General features: G+C 38.2%; 1 protein-coding gene and 1 pseudogene across 1 annotated transcript; both read left to right on the top strand.

Moving 5' to 3' along the window:
• Window positions 1-9,504: 9,504 nt before the first annotated feature.
• Window positions 9,505-12,048, top strand: LOC109964907 (elastase-1-like). The gene is made up of 8 exons (XM_020608556.1): window positions 9,505-9,650; window positions 9,826-9,923; window positions 10,074-10,174; window positions 10,608-10,733; window positions 10,967-11,103; window positions 11,212-11,354; window positions 11,609-11,758; window positions 11,918-12,048. The coding sequence occupies exons 1-8, from the start codon at window positions 9,611-9,613 to the stop codon at window positions 11,927-11,929; spliced, it is 807 nt and encodes a 268-aa protein (XP_020464212.1). The 5' UTR covers window positions 9,505-9,610; the 3' UTR covers window positions 11,930-12,048.
• Window positions 12,049-12,515: 467 nt separating this feature from the next.
• Window positions 12,516-15,248, top strand: LOC109966364 (elastase-1-like; annotated as a pseudogene).
• The last annotated feature ends 3,038 nt before the right edge of the window (window positions 15,249-18,286 follow it).

The following is an 18,286-nucleotide window of genomic DNA, read 5'->3' as shown; positions in this document are numbered from 1 at the left end:
TAAAAGGCCTAGCCATTATATCTCATGCCACTTTGTTCTCAGTGTCTGGTTTGCACAGACGAAGGACTTGGTGGAATGCAATTTGTGGATGAGGAGTAGTGTCATCCCAGCACTGCTATTTCACCCTCTTTGTTGATTGTGTTTGAAGATGGGCTTTTCATCTGTGGCGAGTTCAATACAGCATCAGGTCTCTCCGCTGCAAGGTTGATTGTCTGCCCATGGTATAAAGGTTTCAAAAACATCATTCACAAACTTTGTGACTTCATAGCTTCAGGTTAAATCCAAAATGAGTGTCATGAGATATTTGGAAAGTTAGTAATGCACAACCTTTACACTTATATTTACACCTAGAGTTGACATTTTAAACATTTCGAGGCACCGTACAGGCAAACCCAGTACATGTACTGTTGTGAGCATTTTGGCTTGCAGACAAATCCGCTTTCACCACTGACATCAACAGCAACACAGTTTGTGTTTTATAGTTTGGATGCTAAGCTAATAATCATACTACTTTGTAATGACCAAAACCAGCTGCTCAGAATTGCTGCTAATTGAGAATTTGGCGCTGACTTCATTACTGCTTAGCAGTTTTGAGTGACCGGCTATTGTCCACAGCTGAAACCTCAAATTTGGAGCTCCACCTCGGTCCCTTGCACACAGACCTCCACTCTCATGAGGAGTGCAAAAGAACATTTAAATTAACCTTATGGACAAATTAATCCTAATGACTTCTATTCATTAACATCTAATTAAATATTCACATGCAGGCCTCACCACAAATCCCCACACTCCCTTTGTCACCATTTCTTATCTCATTGGTGGGCTGGTGCACCGTACACTTCTGTATTTGAGAGTAAGGTGAAAGTAAACTGTATTGTGCCACTGGATGTGTGAGATATGGGCTTCAAAGTTTATAATATGACAGGAAAGGAATTACTGTAGTTTTCATTTAAGAAAATGAGGTAGACATAGGGAATATTCTTGACATAGACATTTTGAGATTCCCTTTTTTATGATTTACCAAGCTGTTTGCTGGCCACATGGACCTTAATCAATAGCTTTAACTCACATTGTTAGCTGAGTAGGACAGAATGAAATACACAAGCAAGTCCCTGTGCCATCCACTTCTCTTAAGAATGGATCAGCTTGTATTCTCAGTGAAACCAGGAGAACTATCTGAGTGTACCACCAAAGGAGAGTAGGAGAGGAAAACCAAATATATCAAGAACATTTTCAGTGAATGCAGTCCATCTACCATAAACCTAGTTGTATATGTGGAGCACTGAAATAAGTTAAAATAAATACCACTCCATTTTACCACACCTTAAGTCTGTCTCTCATGGTAGATAATTTTAAATCATGCTAAAAATCCTATGTTATCACACTGATGAAAATATAAGGCTGCCTACAGGGTGTTCTGATTATGTGTTATGTAACAAGGACAATGCTGTGGCTATCCATGCTCTCGCCATTCCAAATTTATTTCCTTGACTATTCAAAATCACAGAGGTCCATGTTAATTTTATCCTCTCCTTTCATGCATGAAATTATTCATTTTGCACAGGCCAGTGAAGCTCTGACATTGCATTCTCTGTCTCTCTGTGCTTCCACTTGTCAATGGTAAAATGTGATTGACAGAATACACAGTAGATGTGGAAATCAGAGGTCATGTCATCTTCTGATATCAAACTGCCCGTATTCACCACATTACACAACTTTAACATATCTGACTCATATGTTACCTTTTATGGTTTAATATGTTGTAGAAAAATATTTGTTAATGGTATGAAAGAATTAAACAGTTCATATAGTGACCCAGTTTGCAACTTAACAAGTTGCTCTTATCACGGTATATTTATACAAACTTACTGGCACTCTCTTTGTTGAACTGTGCTAATTGACATATAGTTATTTTCTCCCCTTTCCCTCAGGGAATAATTATCTTGACAGCCAGTGACAGGTATGAATTTGCAGGGCAGTGAAAAACATGAGTTACAAAACAGCTGCACAAGCTCTCATGTTGTATGTGGTTGCCTTAATTGGATTTCTTTGTAACACCGATATCACAATACATGCTGCTATTCACTTTCTATATGTGAATATTTCTAATTATTGCATACCAATTTCATAGTAAAGCTTGTTTCATCTCTTCTATTACTTTATCTTTCATCACTTGGGGATTTTAATAAGCTAAAGTGTGGGTATTGGATCTTAAAGGCTGTCTAATGATGCAACTACTGGAACGCATAGTGTGACAAGAATGAAGCAACAATGTCAATATTGCCAGCTTTTTTGTCAGGTTTGCCCGGCTGCACCTCCTTTCTCACTCCCCTCACTCTGTTTTCACTCCCTTACCCTCATTACGTTATCCCTTACACCTGCTTCTTGCCCCCGGATTACCACCAGCTGCACCTGATTAGTTTCTCCCTATTTAGCCCCTGCTCTTCGTTCACTCCTCTGCCAGTTCTTTCTAGCATTTCTCAGGCCCGTTTGTTCCCCGTTGGTCCGGCTGATCTGTGTTAGTTAGTTAGTTAGTTAGTTAGTTAGTTAGTTAGTTTTACCGTATGTACAAGTTCTGTTCCTCTTCAGTACCATCCAACTCGACCAGTCCAGGAGTGAGTCCCATTGTCCGCAGCCCGGTCCTCTTCTCATCATCTCCACCACTGACTGTGTTCCCATCCGAAGCTCGACACCCGGTCCCAGTGTTACTCGACTGTTCATTTCTTGGTCACTTGTTGTACACTGTAAATAAACTTGCACTGCTTGCATCGAAGTCAGCCACCTGGGTCCATCAATTTTTGTGACTCGCTCACTTCCGTGTTCAAGCCATCCTAACACTTTTAATCACTTCTCCTTTACCGTCTATCACTCAGTCAAAGAAAGTTGGAGTAGCAGCCTCCTTTTTCACTTCAATAGACCCTATTACTGCTGTAGCAGAGGGCCAAGGCTCAGCAGCATGGCAGGACAGACTGGGATTGGGGAGAGGGAACAGGCAAGCAGCTAGAGGTGAAAGCAGAAGCTGCCACTGGAGGATGGAGATGGATGAACAGTACTCCACAGAATCAATCAGGTGCTCATAGTCACAGCAGATCATCCTGCAGCATCCTACCACTTCTGCACCACTTTTGTCCCTGGCCCCATAAACCACATCATCCAGCTGCCTTTATGGCACCTTTTTGCCAAATGTATGTGGAGAAGGAGGCAGTGAGGAAGGAAACATGAGAGGGGAAGTGAGCAGGTGTAGCTTCCTCAGAGAGAGATAGAGAGGGATGGTGGAGTTGAGGATATTGATTGTTTTCACTGTGGTATAATTGCAATTAAAGGTTGCAAAAAGCCCAGTGGATCAGTTTCTCTGCTGTCATCCGGCATGACGCATGGCAACATTGATGCATCCCTACACATTTTCTCAGCCAGCAGGGGAAAGTGCTAATACACTGTTGCTCCCCATGGACTCTGTGTAGATTACTGCCATGGTGTGCAGTCATTCAATGCTGTAGCTCGTCACAAATTATGTATGAACAAAACCATGTTACTGAAAAATAACATCACAGCCACAAACACATGAAATGAGAATTATCAGTGTTCAGCAGATGTTAGATTTTTAGGTCAGAGGGTGAATAATTTCTGGATTTGAGCTCAGCTACAAATTAAGAAAACTGCATTTCACTTACAGTCTGTTTTTCCAGTTTGGTAACATCCAAATGTCCTTATTGCCCTTTTGTTCTTGGTATCATTTTCTGATGTTGAAATTGTTGAAGTATAACTCAGTTTAACCTCATATTTATTATCTGTAGACATTTTGTCTGTGGTTTAGTGAACCATAAAATGCTCATCAAGAGCTATGTGTGTTAGGAAAAATCACAAGGAGCATTTTGTTAAAGCTGAGGTTTGAGATGTTTGTTTTCTTAGACAATCAAGGACTCTTGTGCAGCATTACCCCTTGAATAAGGGAAACAAAAACAGGACTGCATTGTCAGTGACCAAAATAACTACTTAGAGGCCTTATGAGAAAGAGCAGCTGAAAATTTTTCAATTATTTGCACACTATAAATCAAGTTATAAAAAGTCATGTGTTTCGTTTAAAATGGCTCTTATCAATATTTTTATATTAAAGTACTAAGTTTACTTAGTACATTTTTTTCCTCTAAGTGACTCAGACCTAATCTTTTCACGGATGTGTAAAGAAGCTAAATTGATTTTTTCAAAGAGAGCAAGCGAAGCAGAGCTACTGTAAGAGGACTCAATACTGGACTTACTTTCATCAGGTGGTCGGTGTAAATTGGCAACTGTTTGGTAAAACAGTCACCATATCATCTTTATGTTTAGCATATGTTGTGCTGCCCTCAAGGTGGCAAAAATAAATTAATACAACTTTAAAAGTGCAGATGAAAAGCTAAAATATACAACCATGATAAAGAATTATGAAGCAATCTCATAAGTCTTATTTTTCTTTAGAAGCCAGTAAAAGACTGGTTGCTACCACTGTCTTCCCAGTTCATGATTATGGTGACTTGTTATACATGAATGCCACAGCACAATGTCTTCATATGCTGGTTAATCATGATACATTAAAGTTTGTCACCAACTTATAACCATGTACTCAGCACTGTATTGGCCAGCTCATCTAGTAGGCTGGTCATCTCCCACTGAGCATCATTTGAGTCATTGACATATTTTTATTTATAAAGCAATTCTAGACAAACTTCTCTAAAATCTTGGCAAACTTATTTGACAGAGTTCATCTCCCAATCATAATCTTAGATCATAAGACACATATCTGCTGTCTGTTCATAGTGTATGGACAGAAATGAGAAAAATCAAAGGTTATTATGTTTTCTGCTCCAGCCACTTGGAGTAGTCAAGTCAGGTCAAGTCTCTTTATTAATATAACACATTTAAAAACAACAAATGTTGACCAAAGTGCTTTACAAGCAGAAGAGATCAATGAACACCTTGACAATATAAAGAAATAAAGCACAAGGAAAATAGTATAAAACAAAACATAAAAAATAGAATAAGAAATTTGATAAAAGCATAAAATGTCTGAATAAAAATAATGAAAAGGCTAAAGAAAATAGGTGGGCCATACAGGTCTTAAAAATGTCAGTGGAGGGGGAGGACCTTAGTGAGTTGTGAGTGATGTAACCTGCTGTCAGGCCATGCAGCACTATAAAACAAATAAAAGAATCTTAAAATTAATTCTGCACCTCACTGGTAACATATGGTCTCTCTGCTTGGTTCCAGTGAGGAGTTTTGCAGCTTTGAAGAAACACTGAATTTCTAACCACTGAGTTTTGAACCAGTATAGGCAAGATAAAGTTGACTGATTGATTTCTATATAGAGTGGGTTGCAGTAGTTGAGGCGAGAGGAAATAAAAGCACACATCATAATCACCAAGTCTTTAGCAGACAGTAATAATTTTAATTTTATGAGTGATATTAGCTGAAAGAAACTAATGCTGACCATAAGTTGATTTGTTTATCAAATTTTAAATCGGCATCAAATATAACTCCAAGATTTTGTGTGTGGGTTTACACGTTCAATGACAGAGGCCCAGGAGTGTTGAGCAGAGTTAAACCTGTTGGCCCAAAGATTAGGACCTCGGTTTGTTCTCGATTAGCTAAAGGAAGCTTTTTGCTATCTAGGTTTTCACATTGCTCATACAGTTCTGCAGGGGAGTTCAAATACCATGCATCAGGTTTCAAAGGGAGGTACAGCTGGGTGTTATCAGCATAACAGTAGTAGGAGAAACTGTATTTTCTAAAAACAAAGAAAAACCTGAGAGGAAGCATATACTATAAAAAAAATTAGGGCCTAATATGGAGCCCTGTGTACTCCACAGGAGATGGGGCCAGAGGAGTAGACTTTATCAACGTTAACCAAGGTTAATCTTTCTTGGAGGTAGGAGGTAAACCAATGAAGGGCCAGCCCCTGAATGCCATAAATATGCTTAAGATGGTTTAAAAGGATGGTGTGACCAATTATGTCAAAGGCAGCAAACGGATCTGAAAGAATAAAAATAGTGTAATTACCTGAATCAAGTGACAAAAGCGTGTCATTTGTCACCCTCAAGAGAACTGTCTCTGTGCTATGGTGCATCCTGAGACCTGACTGAAGTTTATCCAGGATACTAAATTTGTGCAAGTTGGAGGTTGGTTGAGAGAGAACACCTTTTTCAAGAATTTTGAACAAAAAATGATTGCTTTGACATAAGTCAATAATTATTTGGCACAGACAAATCTAGATTATGTTGTTTTAATCAGGGGCTGTATGACAGGATGTTTAAAACTGCATGGGATGCAGCTGTTTACCAGGAAGCTGTTAATCATTGCTAAAATATTGGGCTCAACAGTGTCCGGGACTTCTTTAAGCAGCCATGGTGGAATAAAATCTAGATGATATATACTGAGTTTGAATTTTATGAAAGCTGAGGAACATAAATTTAACTCGGATGGATCATGGGAGGTCAGTTTTGTTAAAAACAGTATCCCAGACTGAATTGTAAACTCTGTGGTAAATTATTCTATAGCTCATTTTAGCTTTCTTAAAATTGACGGTGTCTTCTATCCTTCTCTGACCTTTCATACTTTATCATCTAGTTGTCAGTCTTGGTTTATTTGTGTACAAGATGTTGCATTGGTGAGATTTTACTTGATTAAAGTCAAAATAAAATAGAAAGACTATGTCAGCTACTGGCTGTCATCAGTTTAGCCTCCTCAAAAGCAAAATCACTTTCTTACTAATACTGTGTCTGCAAATGCTTCAAATTGTCTTGTGTAATTCTCAAATCATCCAAATATTCTGATGCTGTATTGCCTCAAGTTTAGCATCACATGCCAACTCTGATAACAAAGCATGCTGGAATGAATGACTGAATAATGACAGTAGTAGTTTCTTTGAACTGGACTGAATCTTTGAGCTCCACTCTGCTAGCAGTTCAAGCTTTTCAAATAGTGTCACAGTGGCACAATAAACACTTACCCTTGTGTAGCCCTCGCTGACTTTCTATCACAGAGCCAATCAGTGCATCCCATTAATTTTTTTCTGGAACCTCAATTTCCTGCCCATGTGTGTGAGACATCTTTATGGGAGCCAAATCGACTGTTCATTAATGAAGGGAAGCTGTATCAAGAACAAACATCTTTAATTAACACATCCCCAGCACTTCCTGTCTTTGATCTCTCTATTTGATTTATGCCTCTGCAAGAAAAGGCTGGGGTGGTGGAGGGGTAAATGAGGAGTTTAGAGGGGACGAAGAGGCTCTATGAGCACAGAACAAAATTATGGAGCCCCTGTTGATTGGGAAGTCTTGTAGCATTAAAACCCTTTCCCCTGTGTACCAGGGGGCCTGCTCAATTACCAGCCAACATAGCTATCTCTTTAATAGCCTGATAAGGCTATAATCCAAAATCCATACAGTTTTAATGACTTCCTGTCTAATTAAGAGTTGTTTTATAAAAGATGGACACACCAAAGACCTTCCTATTGTCCAGAAACCTATTGTTAGTAATATATCAGCATGACCAGAACTACTAAATGGCTTTTAAAATAAGTATTATTATATATACTTTACTTAGAGCCTTATTGTGTATATATCATCAAGTAATCCATCTGAGGTCAAAGAGGTCAGAGCAAAATATAGGAGAGAAATCTTCTTGAACTCAGTTCTCACACTGGATTTAATTCTTTCCAATTGGAAATGTAGCTTTTCACTTCTAATGTTTTTTTTTTTTCATTTTACACACAACACAAAATCTGAAACATAATTAAATTGAAATTGCATGAAGATTTGGGTGTTAATGAAGTGAAGTGAAGTGAAGTGAAATGAAGTGCCAGTACTATATGAGAGGCCACATGAGACATAAATCATGCATACAACATGATGAAATGCCTTTATATCATGCATCCATATGTAGCCAAGTAGATTCTGTGTTTATTAGGCTTTGTCCCCCTCTAGTGTCAGATTGTGACACTGTTGTAGTTGTCATTGCTGCACACGCAGAATACCATAATGTCCATCCAACCATTATCTATACTGCTTATTCCTAAATAAGGTCATGGAGGGTGGGGGCAATGCCAGCTGATAATGTGTTCAATAAAAATTATTATTTATAATTTGACTTCTAGCTCAAATCATTAACTATTCTCTAATGAATAAATGAAATGAGAATAAGATATTATATCAATTAACCAATCACACTTTATTTATATAGACTCTTCATGCAAATTAATGCAATTCAAAATGCTTTACAGATAAAAGACAATAAAGCAAAAAAAGGCAATTAGGTAAAAAATAAATAAAACAATTAAAAAAACAATCAATAAAATGGAATTAGAATAAACAAAAATAGATCAAATATATAGGATACAAAAAAATGTCCTTCTTGTCTCAGACTTAATTGCACAGCTCAAAATGCCTAGTACTTTACACCATGAACTAGATTTCTGTTCTCTTTCATTACATTTCTGACTTTAAAAAAAAATGGCTAAAACAAACATAAAGAATGTTCTGTTTTGGAAACATTGTAGAATATATTAATAGTTTACTACTTTGTTTTTTTTTTTTTTTTTTGGAAATGCTGACTTTTCTAATTGTTCCTCAGATGTTCGAAAAATGCTCCAGTAATAGGAAAAGAAATCTACCGTACAGTCACCATGTTAACGTCACCCTATTATACAAGAAACGTTGACACTGAAGGAAACAGTTGCATCACTTTAACTTTTTTCACATATACAGGAAGATGACAAACTGAATAATTGAGAGAATATATTTGGAAAAAATGGTGCTCATAGAGTTCAGAGACTTGTAAAATCAATGCCAAGGTGCACTGAAGCTCTTCTGGCAGCACATGGTGGCCCAACACCTTACTGAGACACTATTTGTTAGCTTTTCCTTGAACTTGTCACAACACACTTGTAAATGAGCATGTCCCACTGTTTAAATTTTCTTTACTTCCTTCCAAATTGTCACTTGCGAGATAACACATAAACATGTTTTCCCTTGCTTACAGTACCTCAAATTTTATGTTGTTTCAAATGGACACTTGATTATTTCGCAATGTAAATATTTGCAAAAACTTGCATTTTGTTTCATCAGACAATTAATTTTATTGTTTCATGATTTCCTATACGTACCTAAAAACCCTGAAAGTCCATTTTGGAAACTTTGGGTGCGAATAAATGTCATAAGTTCAAGGACAAAATTTTTATGTTTCTCACTATATCAGATACTTTATTGCAGACATAAGGTCAGTCAATCATCATTACACTCCCACTTCTTGAGGTCAGTGTTCAAAAGTATGTTGATAGCTCCAAATAGATGTGGTGGACATTATCAACCCACATAAACTCATAATAACCTTTCTAGGACCTTTGAATCACTATGACTCACATCCAGATATACTTTTCTGTCTACATGTCATTGTTCATTCTGAACCATTTTCTAGAAGTCAGAATAGGAGCTGTGTGGTAACTAACTGTGATAACACTGTGTGAGACAGACCACATGTGCATACCTGGTTTTTGTCACACATCAGCTGAAGGTCGAACTGGGGTATAAAAGGAGAGAAGCATTTGCTCCTTGCAACAACATTCTGACACACTGCAGATATGTTCAGGTTTCTGGTTTTGACGAGTCTCGCAGCCATGGGTGAGTAATGGATGGACACATAGGTGCTCTGGATAATCTTCTCTACCGGTACAGTCTTATTGTTCTAATTTCACCTTTTCTCCTTCTGTAGGTGGAAAGCAATTGATATTGCAAGGTTTCTGGGAAACCATGAGTAAGATGTATCTTATTTTTGTGTATTTATTTTTTAAACCAGTGCTGGCTGAGCTGGAGTCTCAGCCCAGGTACATGGAGGACATCTTTCAAAGGGTTGTGGGAGGTGAAGTGGCCAGCCCCAACTCCTGGCCCTGGCAGGTAACCTAGTGCTACACAAAGTCAGTAATGGCGTTCATGTTTACTGGATGCATTATTTCAGCACAACAACAAAATGATGTTTAGAAATCAGATCAATATATTATGCTGCTCATATTTTCATATAAACTAAGGTCTGATTCCTTTCCTTAGATCTCTCTTCAGTACCAGTCTGGCAGCAGCTATCGCCACACGTGTGGAGGAACCCTGATTGAGAAAGGCTGGGTAATGACTGCTGCTCACTGTGTGGACAGGTAACATAATGATTAACCAGAGCAGAGACCCATGTGCTCTGTGGCTTGTAAGAGTTTTGGATATATTTATACACATTTTGTGATGTATTGACTGGTGGTCTTTGTTGAAAAGTCATTGCTTAGTTTTATCTCCAGGCCCAGCTATGATTTATTTCAGTGTTTTTAATATCATCAGCATGAGGACATTTCTCACAGCCTCATTTATAACTGTCACACACCAAAGGAAATTAATTGATTTGTTCACAAAGAAAGAAAAGTGTCCAAACAAAAAAATCAAATCATAAACAAAACCAGAGGTGATGTAATGGGATACAGTGGTCTTTTTCCAGTTTATCATAATAACAATTCATGGGGTCCTAGCTGTTGTTTGAGTCACAACCATATCTAATCATTGAGTGTTAACATCTTTGCTTCTTCTTTTAAAATATTGCAGCAACAGGGTGTGGCGTGTCGTTCTGGGTGAGCATGACCTCTACAGCAACAGTGGCACAGAGCAGATCCTGGAAGTCAGCAATGTTTACATCCACCCTGGATGGGACTCTGGCAGAGTGTCTAACGGGTGAGTATTTCTTAGATTTAATGACTTTCTTTAGTGAGTTACAATGTTTTAACGGGAATCCATTTCAAGTGTCTCTGGGCAAAACCTGTATATTCTAAGCTGGTATGGAGTAAAAGTGTTACCTTAGAGAAGTAGTGGTCTGACCAAGAGATAAAACGAATTCCCCATGAAGTCAGTATCCTAGTAGAGTTATTTTTGGTTCCTTCTACCTGATTTGTGGATCTCCATCTCAGATATGACGTTGCCTTGCTGCGTCTGTCCTCTGATGCCACCCTAAACTCACGTGTCCAGCTGGGCTCTCTGCCTCCCTCTGGTCAGATTCTGCCCCACCACAATCTCTGCTACGTCACTGGATGGGGAGTCACATCCAGTGAGTTGACTTCACCCTCCTTGTGGGTGCCCATCAGTTTCAGTGCCATGGCTGGGCCCTTTCTGTAAAGCTCACTGTATCTCACCTTTTTTGTTTCACCCTGTCCAGCTGGTGGTAGCCTGTCCGCCGAACTCAAGCAGGCCTACCTTCCACTCATTGACCACAACACCTGCTCCAGCCCTTCCTGGTGGGGCAGCACTGTCAAAACTACCATGGTGTGTGCCGGTGGTGCCGCTGAGTCTGGATGCAATGTGAGTCTTTCACTATGTGAAAAATAAGACCAGGAAAAAAACAATATAACTATACAAGACTTATTTTACTTGTACTTTGATTGGCTTTATTGAAATAGTAGAATGATTAAGATACTGTACTGTATGTCAGTAAAGCATTTCATATCACAAAGAAGAGAAAATAATCTTGCAAACTCAAGTCTTCAATATGTGTTCTTTCTCTTTTATACACTGAATGTTCACAACACTAAAGCTGCTCTCTGTAATTCTCTCAGGGTGACTCTGGTGGCCCCCTAAACTGTCTGGTTGATGGAAAATACTACGTCCATGGTATTGCCAGCTTTGTATCTGGTATGGGATGTAACTATCCCAAGAAGCCCACCGTCTTCACCCGTGTGTCTGCCTACATTGATTGGATGGACTCGGTCAGTATAAGAGTTTGGTAAATCAATAAGAAGTGATAGAATAACCTATAAAATGTTCCTTATTATAGATAGGAATGCTAGTTTTGAAAGGATTTTATTGAATTTTGACATTTTATTTTGGCTCTGTATGTTTAATCATTATTCACTTCTCTTTTACAGATCATGAGTTAAACAGAAGTATCACTCGTGGTGCAACAGAGAAAAACAGAAACAACTTTCCATCATGTTTTCATCTACATTGCTTCACTTGCATGGTCTCATTATACAAAAATAAACTTTAATTAAATTTTGCCTAATGACTCATTTTTCCATCAGAAATTTGATGTAGCCACAGTTATGTATGGCATGAAGGTTACATTTCCTCTTCTTTAGGCATGAATCTATCCTCCTATACAGCAACAAAACATATAAAGGAAACCTAAAAAAGCTGATTCATAAATACTTTATGTGGCACACAACCAAGTCAAATTAAAGTGTGGCAACAGACTGTGAAAATAAATGTACAGCACTTCAAAACCGAAGGAGATACAAGGAGAGGTAGAAACAGTAATCGCTGTATGTTTCAACAAATTCCGTGTGATGCGGCAACATGTTTTTGCACACTATCGCAAACTGTGATAGCGTGAGATAGTGTGAGACACACAACAGGTGCATTTTTGACCACTGCCGTGCTCACAGCAGATGCTCCACATCAAATGAAGGTCAGCTCTGGTTATAAAATGAGACATGCATTTAGAAAAGCCATGATGCTGTAGACATGCTCCTGTTTCTGCTGTTTACCCCTCTCACAGCCACAGGTAAGTAATGTCAGGGCTAAAGAATCTACTGAGAAATTCAGTGTTTCTTGCTTATTATGAAAAGAAAAAGGCACAGTTAACACAAGAGGAAGACAGGTTCAGTGGTGTTTCAGTGAGATCCCCTCTGTGCCTCAGTGCTGGCTGAGTTGGACCTTCAGTCCAGCTACATGGAGCGCAACACTGCAGGAAGAGTTGTGGGAGGTGAAGAAGTGCCTTATCAAACCTCGTGGCCCTGGCAGGTACAGTATCACATAGCCAGGTAGGACAAAAAAGGTTGTGTAAGTGCAAAATACAGATTTTTTTTTTTACCCATTCAGTATTGATAATGGATGAAACCAAAATACCCTCCATGTATGTTTTTAAGATTGTCACAGGTCAAATCTAGTTGTATCTCCATAAGAATGATACATGATAAGAAAGTTGTTCTTTAATGAATACTTTTTGGGAAATAGGCTTTTTCTCTTCTCGCCTTGCATCACTTCATTAAATAGGAAGCTGCAGCCAACTGGCTAGCTTATGCACAAAGACACAAAACTGGAGCTTTCTCTTGATGAGAATATTTTGTGAGTCCTACTCCAGTTCTCTCTCCAGCAGTTCTCAGAGGGGTCCTATCACCATTTCTGTGGAGGAACACTGATCAAGAAAGGATAGGTCATGACTGCTGCTCGCTGTGCATACAGGTAACAGATAAAACTATCATCATACAGTAAACCTCACATTATTCTGATCAGCACTGTTATGTCCCAACACATTTAGAAGCCATGCTACTCTGTTGGTTGGTCCACCACTTTGGCATTTACTTGTCAAAGGTAATATATTACATACTGTTCACTAAAAGGAATCAGTTAAGTTACAATGTTACATTCTAAGGCAGTAAATGGTTAGTTGGTAAGTTACTTTTGTGTTACTCTCAAAAGGCATTACTATAAGATTTATAAGATATAAAACCTGTCAAATATCGCCTACATATCTTCAGGATATTTCTCATGCTTCTCATGACTGGTCAAAAAAGCAGTCCACTCTAGGTTATGACATGGGCTGCTCAAAAATGTATTATCCTACTCACCTAACCAACTTCATTTATATACTAAAATCACTTGCTCCTGGATTTAACTGAAGATTCAGAAAAAACACAAATATTGCTTAAAACAGGAAACTAAATTAATGGTGCAAACAGATGATAAATATAAACTAAAATATTCAGAACAGCAGATTTTTATAGATCTGATAAGGTTAACTGCATTTAAATGAAGTTGTGACTGTATGATGTCTTCTGTTTGCACCACAGGTTATTTAAAAACTATTAATATATCTGGTCAGCATGTTTCTGCTGCTGATGATTTCAGTGGGACAGTTTTGTGTTCTGACTAAGACTCATATGCCAGAAGTTCAAGCAGTCTCATCATTTGACCATTAGTAATGACACTGCACTGTTGCGGCTGTTATCTGAGGTCACCCTGTGTGAAGCTGGCCTCTCTGCCTCCTATTGGTGAGATCCTGCCCCACAGCAACCCCTGCTATATCACTGGATATGGACGCACCTCCAGTGAGTCTGACACAGCTCCTCGCTTTCATAATTCTGACTGGAAACTATAAACGGACTCTTACATGTGCAGTTTATTTGTTTGTGTTTCTCCTCTTCCTACAGCTGATGGAAGCATGTCTAACAGAATGAAGAAGGCCTACCTTCCTATTGTTGATCACAAGACCTGAACCAGCTCTGGCTGGTGGAGCAGCACCATGAAGACCGACATGATCTGTGCTGGAGGAGGTTCTAAGTCAGGATGCAACATCAGTCTGTTGGTGTAAAGATATGAAAACACTACACTACTACAGTGAAGAGCAAATCTCTCACACTCAGCACAAACCAAGCCAAGCACACTCATGAGTATACTCGCTAAATGTAGCACAAACAAATTCATTCTATTTGTCCAGCAGCTGAGCAAATCTGCAGAACCTTTCCAATGCTTAAATCAACCCCATGATCAACCGTGGGCAAAGCAAATCACACTGTGGTATCAGTTTATCCCTATATGATGCCTGATAACACATATTTTGCTGACATTTTTGAGTCACACTATTATTTTCTAAAAATAGGTTTAAATCCCTCTTCAGTTTTGTAGAAGCCTTTTTTATACTTTTTTGCTGAGGTTTTTTTTAATCACAGTCAAAAATATACACCCATCTTCATCATAATAAGTCACAAACTATTCACAAAGAAGTCTGAAAAAAAAAGACTCCCCAAAGAATTTTGCAACAGAACACTATCAATAAAAAAAAGAAAAGAAAAGAAAAAAGATGGCAGTGTATTTGTGTGCATTTAACAAATTGTTCTTTGTTTCCCTCTAGGGTGACTTTGGAGGCCCTCTGAGCTGCCAAGTTAACAACAGTTGGTATGTCCATGGCATTGCCAGCTTTGTGTCTGGTATGGGATGCAACGCTCCCCAGAAGCCCACTGTCTTCACCCGTGTTTCTGCCTACATCACATGGATTAACTCAGTCTGTAATGGAAAATGTTCTGAAAGGATAAAAGCAAAACAACCATTATACCCTTTTACAAAATTTCTGTTGTTTGTCAGTGCATTCTTCTAATATATCTATTCCACCAAGTCAAGTCATTTAAAAATGGGCTGCATATTATTATATTCTGAATATACTGAAATTTCTTCTTCTAGGTCATAAACAGTCCATGAAATGGATCATATTTTTGCAGAAGAAACTACTTTGATTTGAATTTGTTCCTCATCTGCAATCAGTTCAAATCTTTTACCAATAAAATTATATCAATTAAATCAATATCTGTGTTTTAAACTGTTTTGTAAGTATAACTGATTGATGCTCCGCTCTTTTGGCAAATGACATTTCACATGATTATGTTATATATCCTTTAATTAAGATAAACGTACAGTATTTAACAAACCACAGTTTTATCAGACCTCCTAACATTGCTCACATCCTACATTTCCCATTCTGAGTGGAATATAAGTGTCACCCTCCTGCCCCTCTTGCTTCCTGTCATGCTTTTATTTTCACATTACTTCCTGTTTTGTTTGACCTCAGTTTTGGCCTTTTTACTTAATCATCATTAGTTCACCTGCTCCTTATTGTTTGCACCTGTTTTTACTTCTATTTAGGCAGCATCCTCCCACCAGGACGCTGCCAGATTGTTCTAGACTCCAGCTCTGACTCTCCAGCATTTATACCTTGCCTGACTCTCTGTTTCTGACCTTGGATTGCTATTTTTGACCACCGTGTTTTTGCCTATGCCCTCCCAGATTCTGATCGCCTGCAGTGTACCGACCTTCTGATTTAGTCCCCTTTGACCTCTCGAGTTTGGATCTCCTGGCTATACCTGTTTACCGGCGCCGACCCTGGACTGTCTTATCGACCTGATTGTGATCCTGGGCTTTGTGTTAGTTGTTTTGGTTACAACAAGTAAAGAACTTTTCTCTACCTCGGTTCGTCTGGTTTTATAATTGAGTTCACCACAACCTCTGTTTGGCATCTATACACGCCAATCCTGACACTAAGTTAACTCTGTGACTGTGTCTGGGGCACGAGGATACACTTTTGTTCTTTTGACATAAGACAAACGAGTTCTGATTGTGAGTCCTGACATCCAGCGGCTCTTAGTAAATGCTGACATTCATTTTGCCATATTCTCTTTTGATTTGCCTGCCCTTTTGTATTATTGCTGTTCCCTTTAGATAAAATTGTCCTGATTGGTGTTGAAAAGGTTGGTGTTGCTTATTCAGTCGCCTCTCTCATGCTTTTGTAACATTTTAGAAGAAAAAGTCTGCAGTTATCACTACTGTATGTAGGTCTGTGCAGATTCTCAGTTGTCCAGGTCATAGTAAGTGTACATACAGTAGTTGAAAAAGATTTTTTCAACTACTGTATGTACAGTATATATGCCCTGCCTATAGTGGGAACTACACATATGTTGCAGCTGTGCTATTAGCATGTAAATAACAGTGACAGACTGACTTTAATAATTTTTTTTACAAGGTCTTCATTATGATTTAGTTCAGCACTCCTTTTTTCTTTAGGCTTCCATTTCCCATACCTTTTATGCACTGTAAATAGTAGTAAATGCTATTGAATGTTGCAGGTGAATGTTTTATAGGATGTTTCATTTAGACCTTGAAACACTTCTATAAATAAGTGCAAAGCAGGGCCTGTCAGGAGGTTATAGTAACAATCATTCATGTGGATGTCTCCTCTCAGCTACACTTCAATTATTCTAAGATTTCTGCAGTGGATGTTTCTAACAAGACTCTTTACAGTTGAAATACACTACAGTGTGTTTCACATCCCAATGGACATCCCTTTTCAGAAACAATGCGATTGGTTTTTACAGTCAGCACAGAAGGTTTTCAGACCCGGTCAAATTTCAGAGTCATTTTAAAATGAATTCTGTTATTTTTTTTTCTCATCAATCTACGCATAATACTCCACAATGATAAAGTGAAAACAGGTTTTTGGAGTGTTTTGTACATTTATTTACTCAGTTTGGCTGGGCAGCCAGATCTATGATGACTGTTGGTGGTTCCAAAATGTAGAAAATTTGGATACTTTTTGTACTGGCTGTATATTATTAGATAAACAATATGTAATAAAAGAACCTTTAAAAATATATTCCCTGCCTCGCTTGAAAAGTTTCTTAGCTCTGAATAGGATTCTTCATACATACAGTAATTATGCAGACCAGCCGAGAGTCCAGGAAGTTATTGATCCCCTGTAAAACTGAATTGTTGTTTTTACACTTCAGCTTTTGTACAAATTAAACAAAAGAGATACAGTATGTCAGACTAATTACTGTAATGAGCTTTATATGTGCTAATGGGTGGATTTTGCTGCATATGGACTGAGTCAGACCAGCAGTGAGGCAGCGGTCTGTTGTCATATACACAGTAATTCTGACCTGCTGACCATAAAGCATGTAATACATTAAACTGAAAGTGTTGCTCCAGTGCTCCACAATATGTAGCTGGAATTTGCAGTAGAGCAGTAGAGAACAATGGTGTTTCTTTTGTGTACTTGCTAGAGTGTAATAATAGCTTAGAGCTATTCAGTATTTGTGTCTATTGCTTGAAAGCAACACTCCAAACTTCAGAGAATCTCTAGTGAAGTTACAGTGTACCTTCTGTACTGTATGAGTAAAAATCACCTCCACAGGAACATGTGAAGACTTATCAAACACCTAAAGTGGAATGCTGCAGTGTAGCCTCGGCTTTGTTAAGCTTTCAACACTGATCTTAATCTATATTAAGCAACAACTAATAACATACAAGCGAGAATTCCACTGGACACCATCTGCCTAGCTTATACAGCCTGCTGGTCACTTTAGATCAGCTTTGACCAAAATATGAATTTTTGTGCTAGTGCAAACAACTATTGTTCTACACATTTGATTTGATTTGATTTGATTTATTCTTTCAAACATGTAACGACAGTCAATATGTCAACACACATAATTTCACACATATCCACAAATGCATTATCAATTTGCTTATACCTAGTACATGCTTGAACGGAGTAGGAAGAAGTTAGACTTATCTAGTCCTACCCCATAACATCATCTTACCATCATTGGTTTGCAAGCAGTATTACTACATAGATAATTTTGTTCTACACCACGCTAGTGATATACTAAAAAATATTACAGACTGTTAACATTCTTACACAATGACATACTTTGATAATTATCTTCTACATCACACAAGTAGAA

The sequence above is a fragment of the Monopterus albus genome, unplaced genomic scaffold, assembly GCF_001952655.1.
Source record: "Monopterus albus unplaced genomic scaffold, M_albus_1.0 scaffold1.1, whole genome shotgun sequence".
In the NCBI taxonomy this organism is placed as follows: Eukaryota; Metazoa; Chordata; class Actinopteri; order Synbranchiformes; family Synbranchidae; genus Monopterus; species Monopterus albus.
The sequence above is the reverse complement of the archived record's forward strand: the minus strand, read 5'-3'. Positions and strand labels throughout refer to the sequence as shown.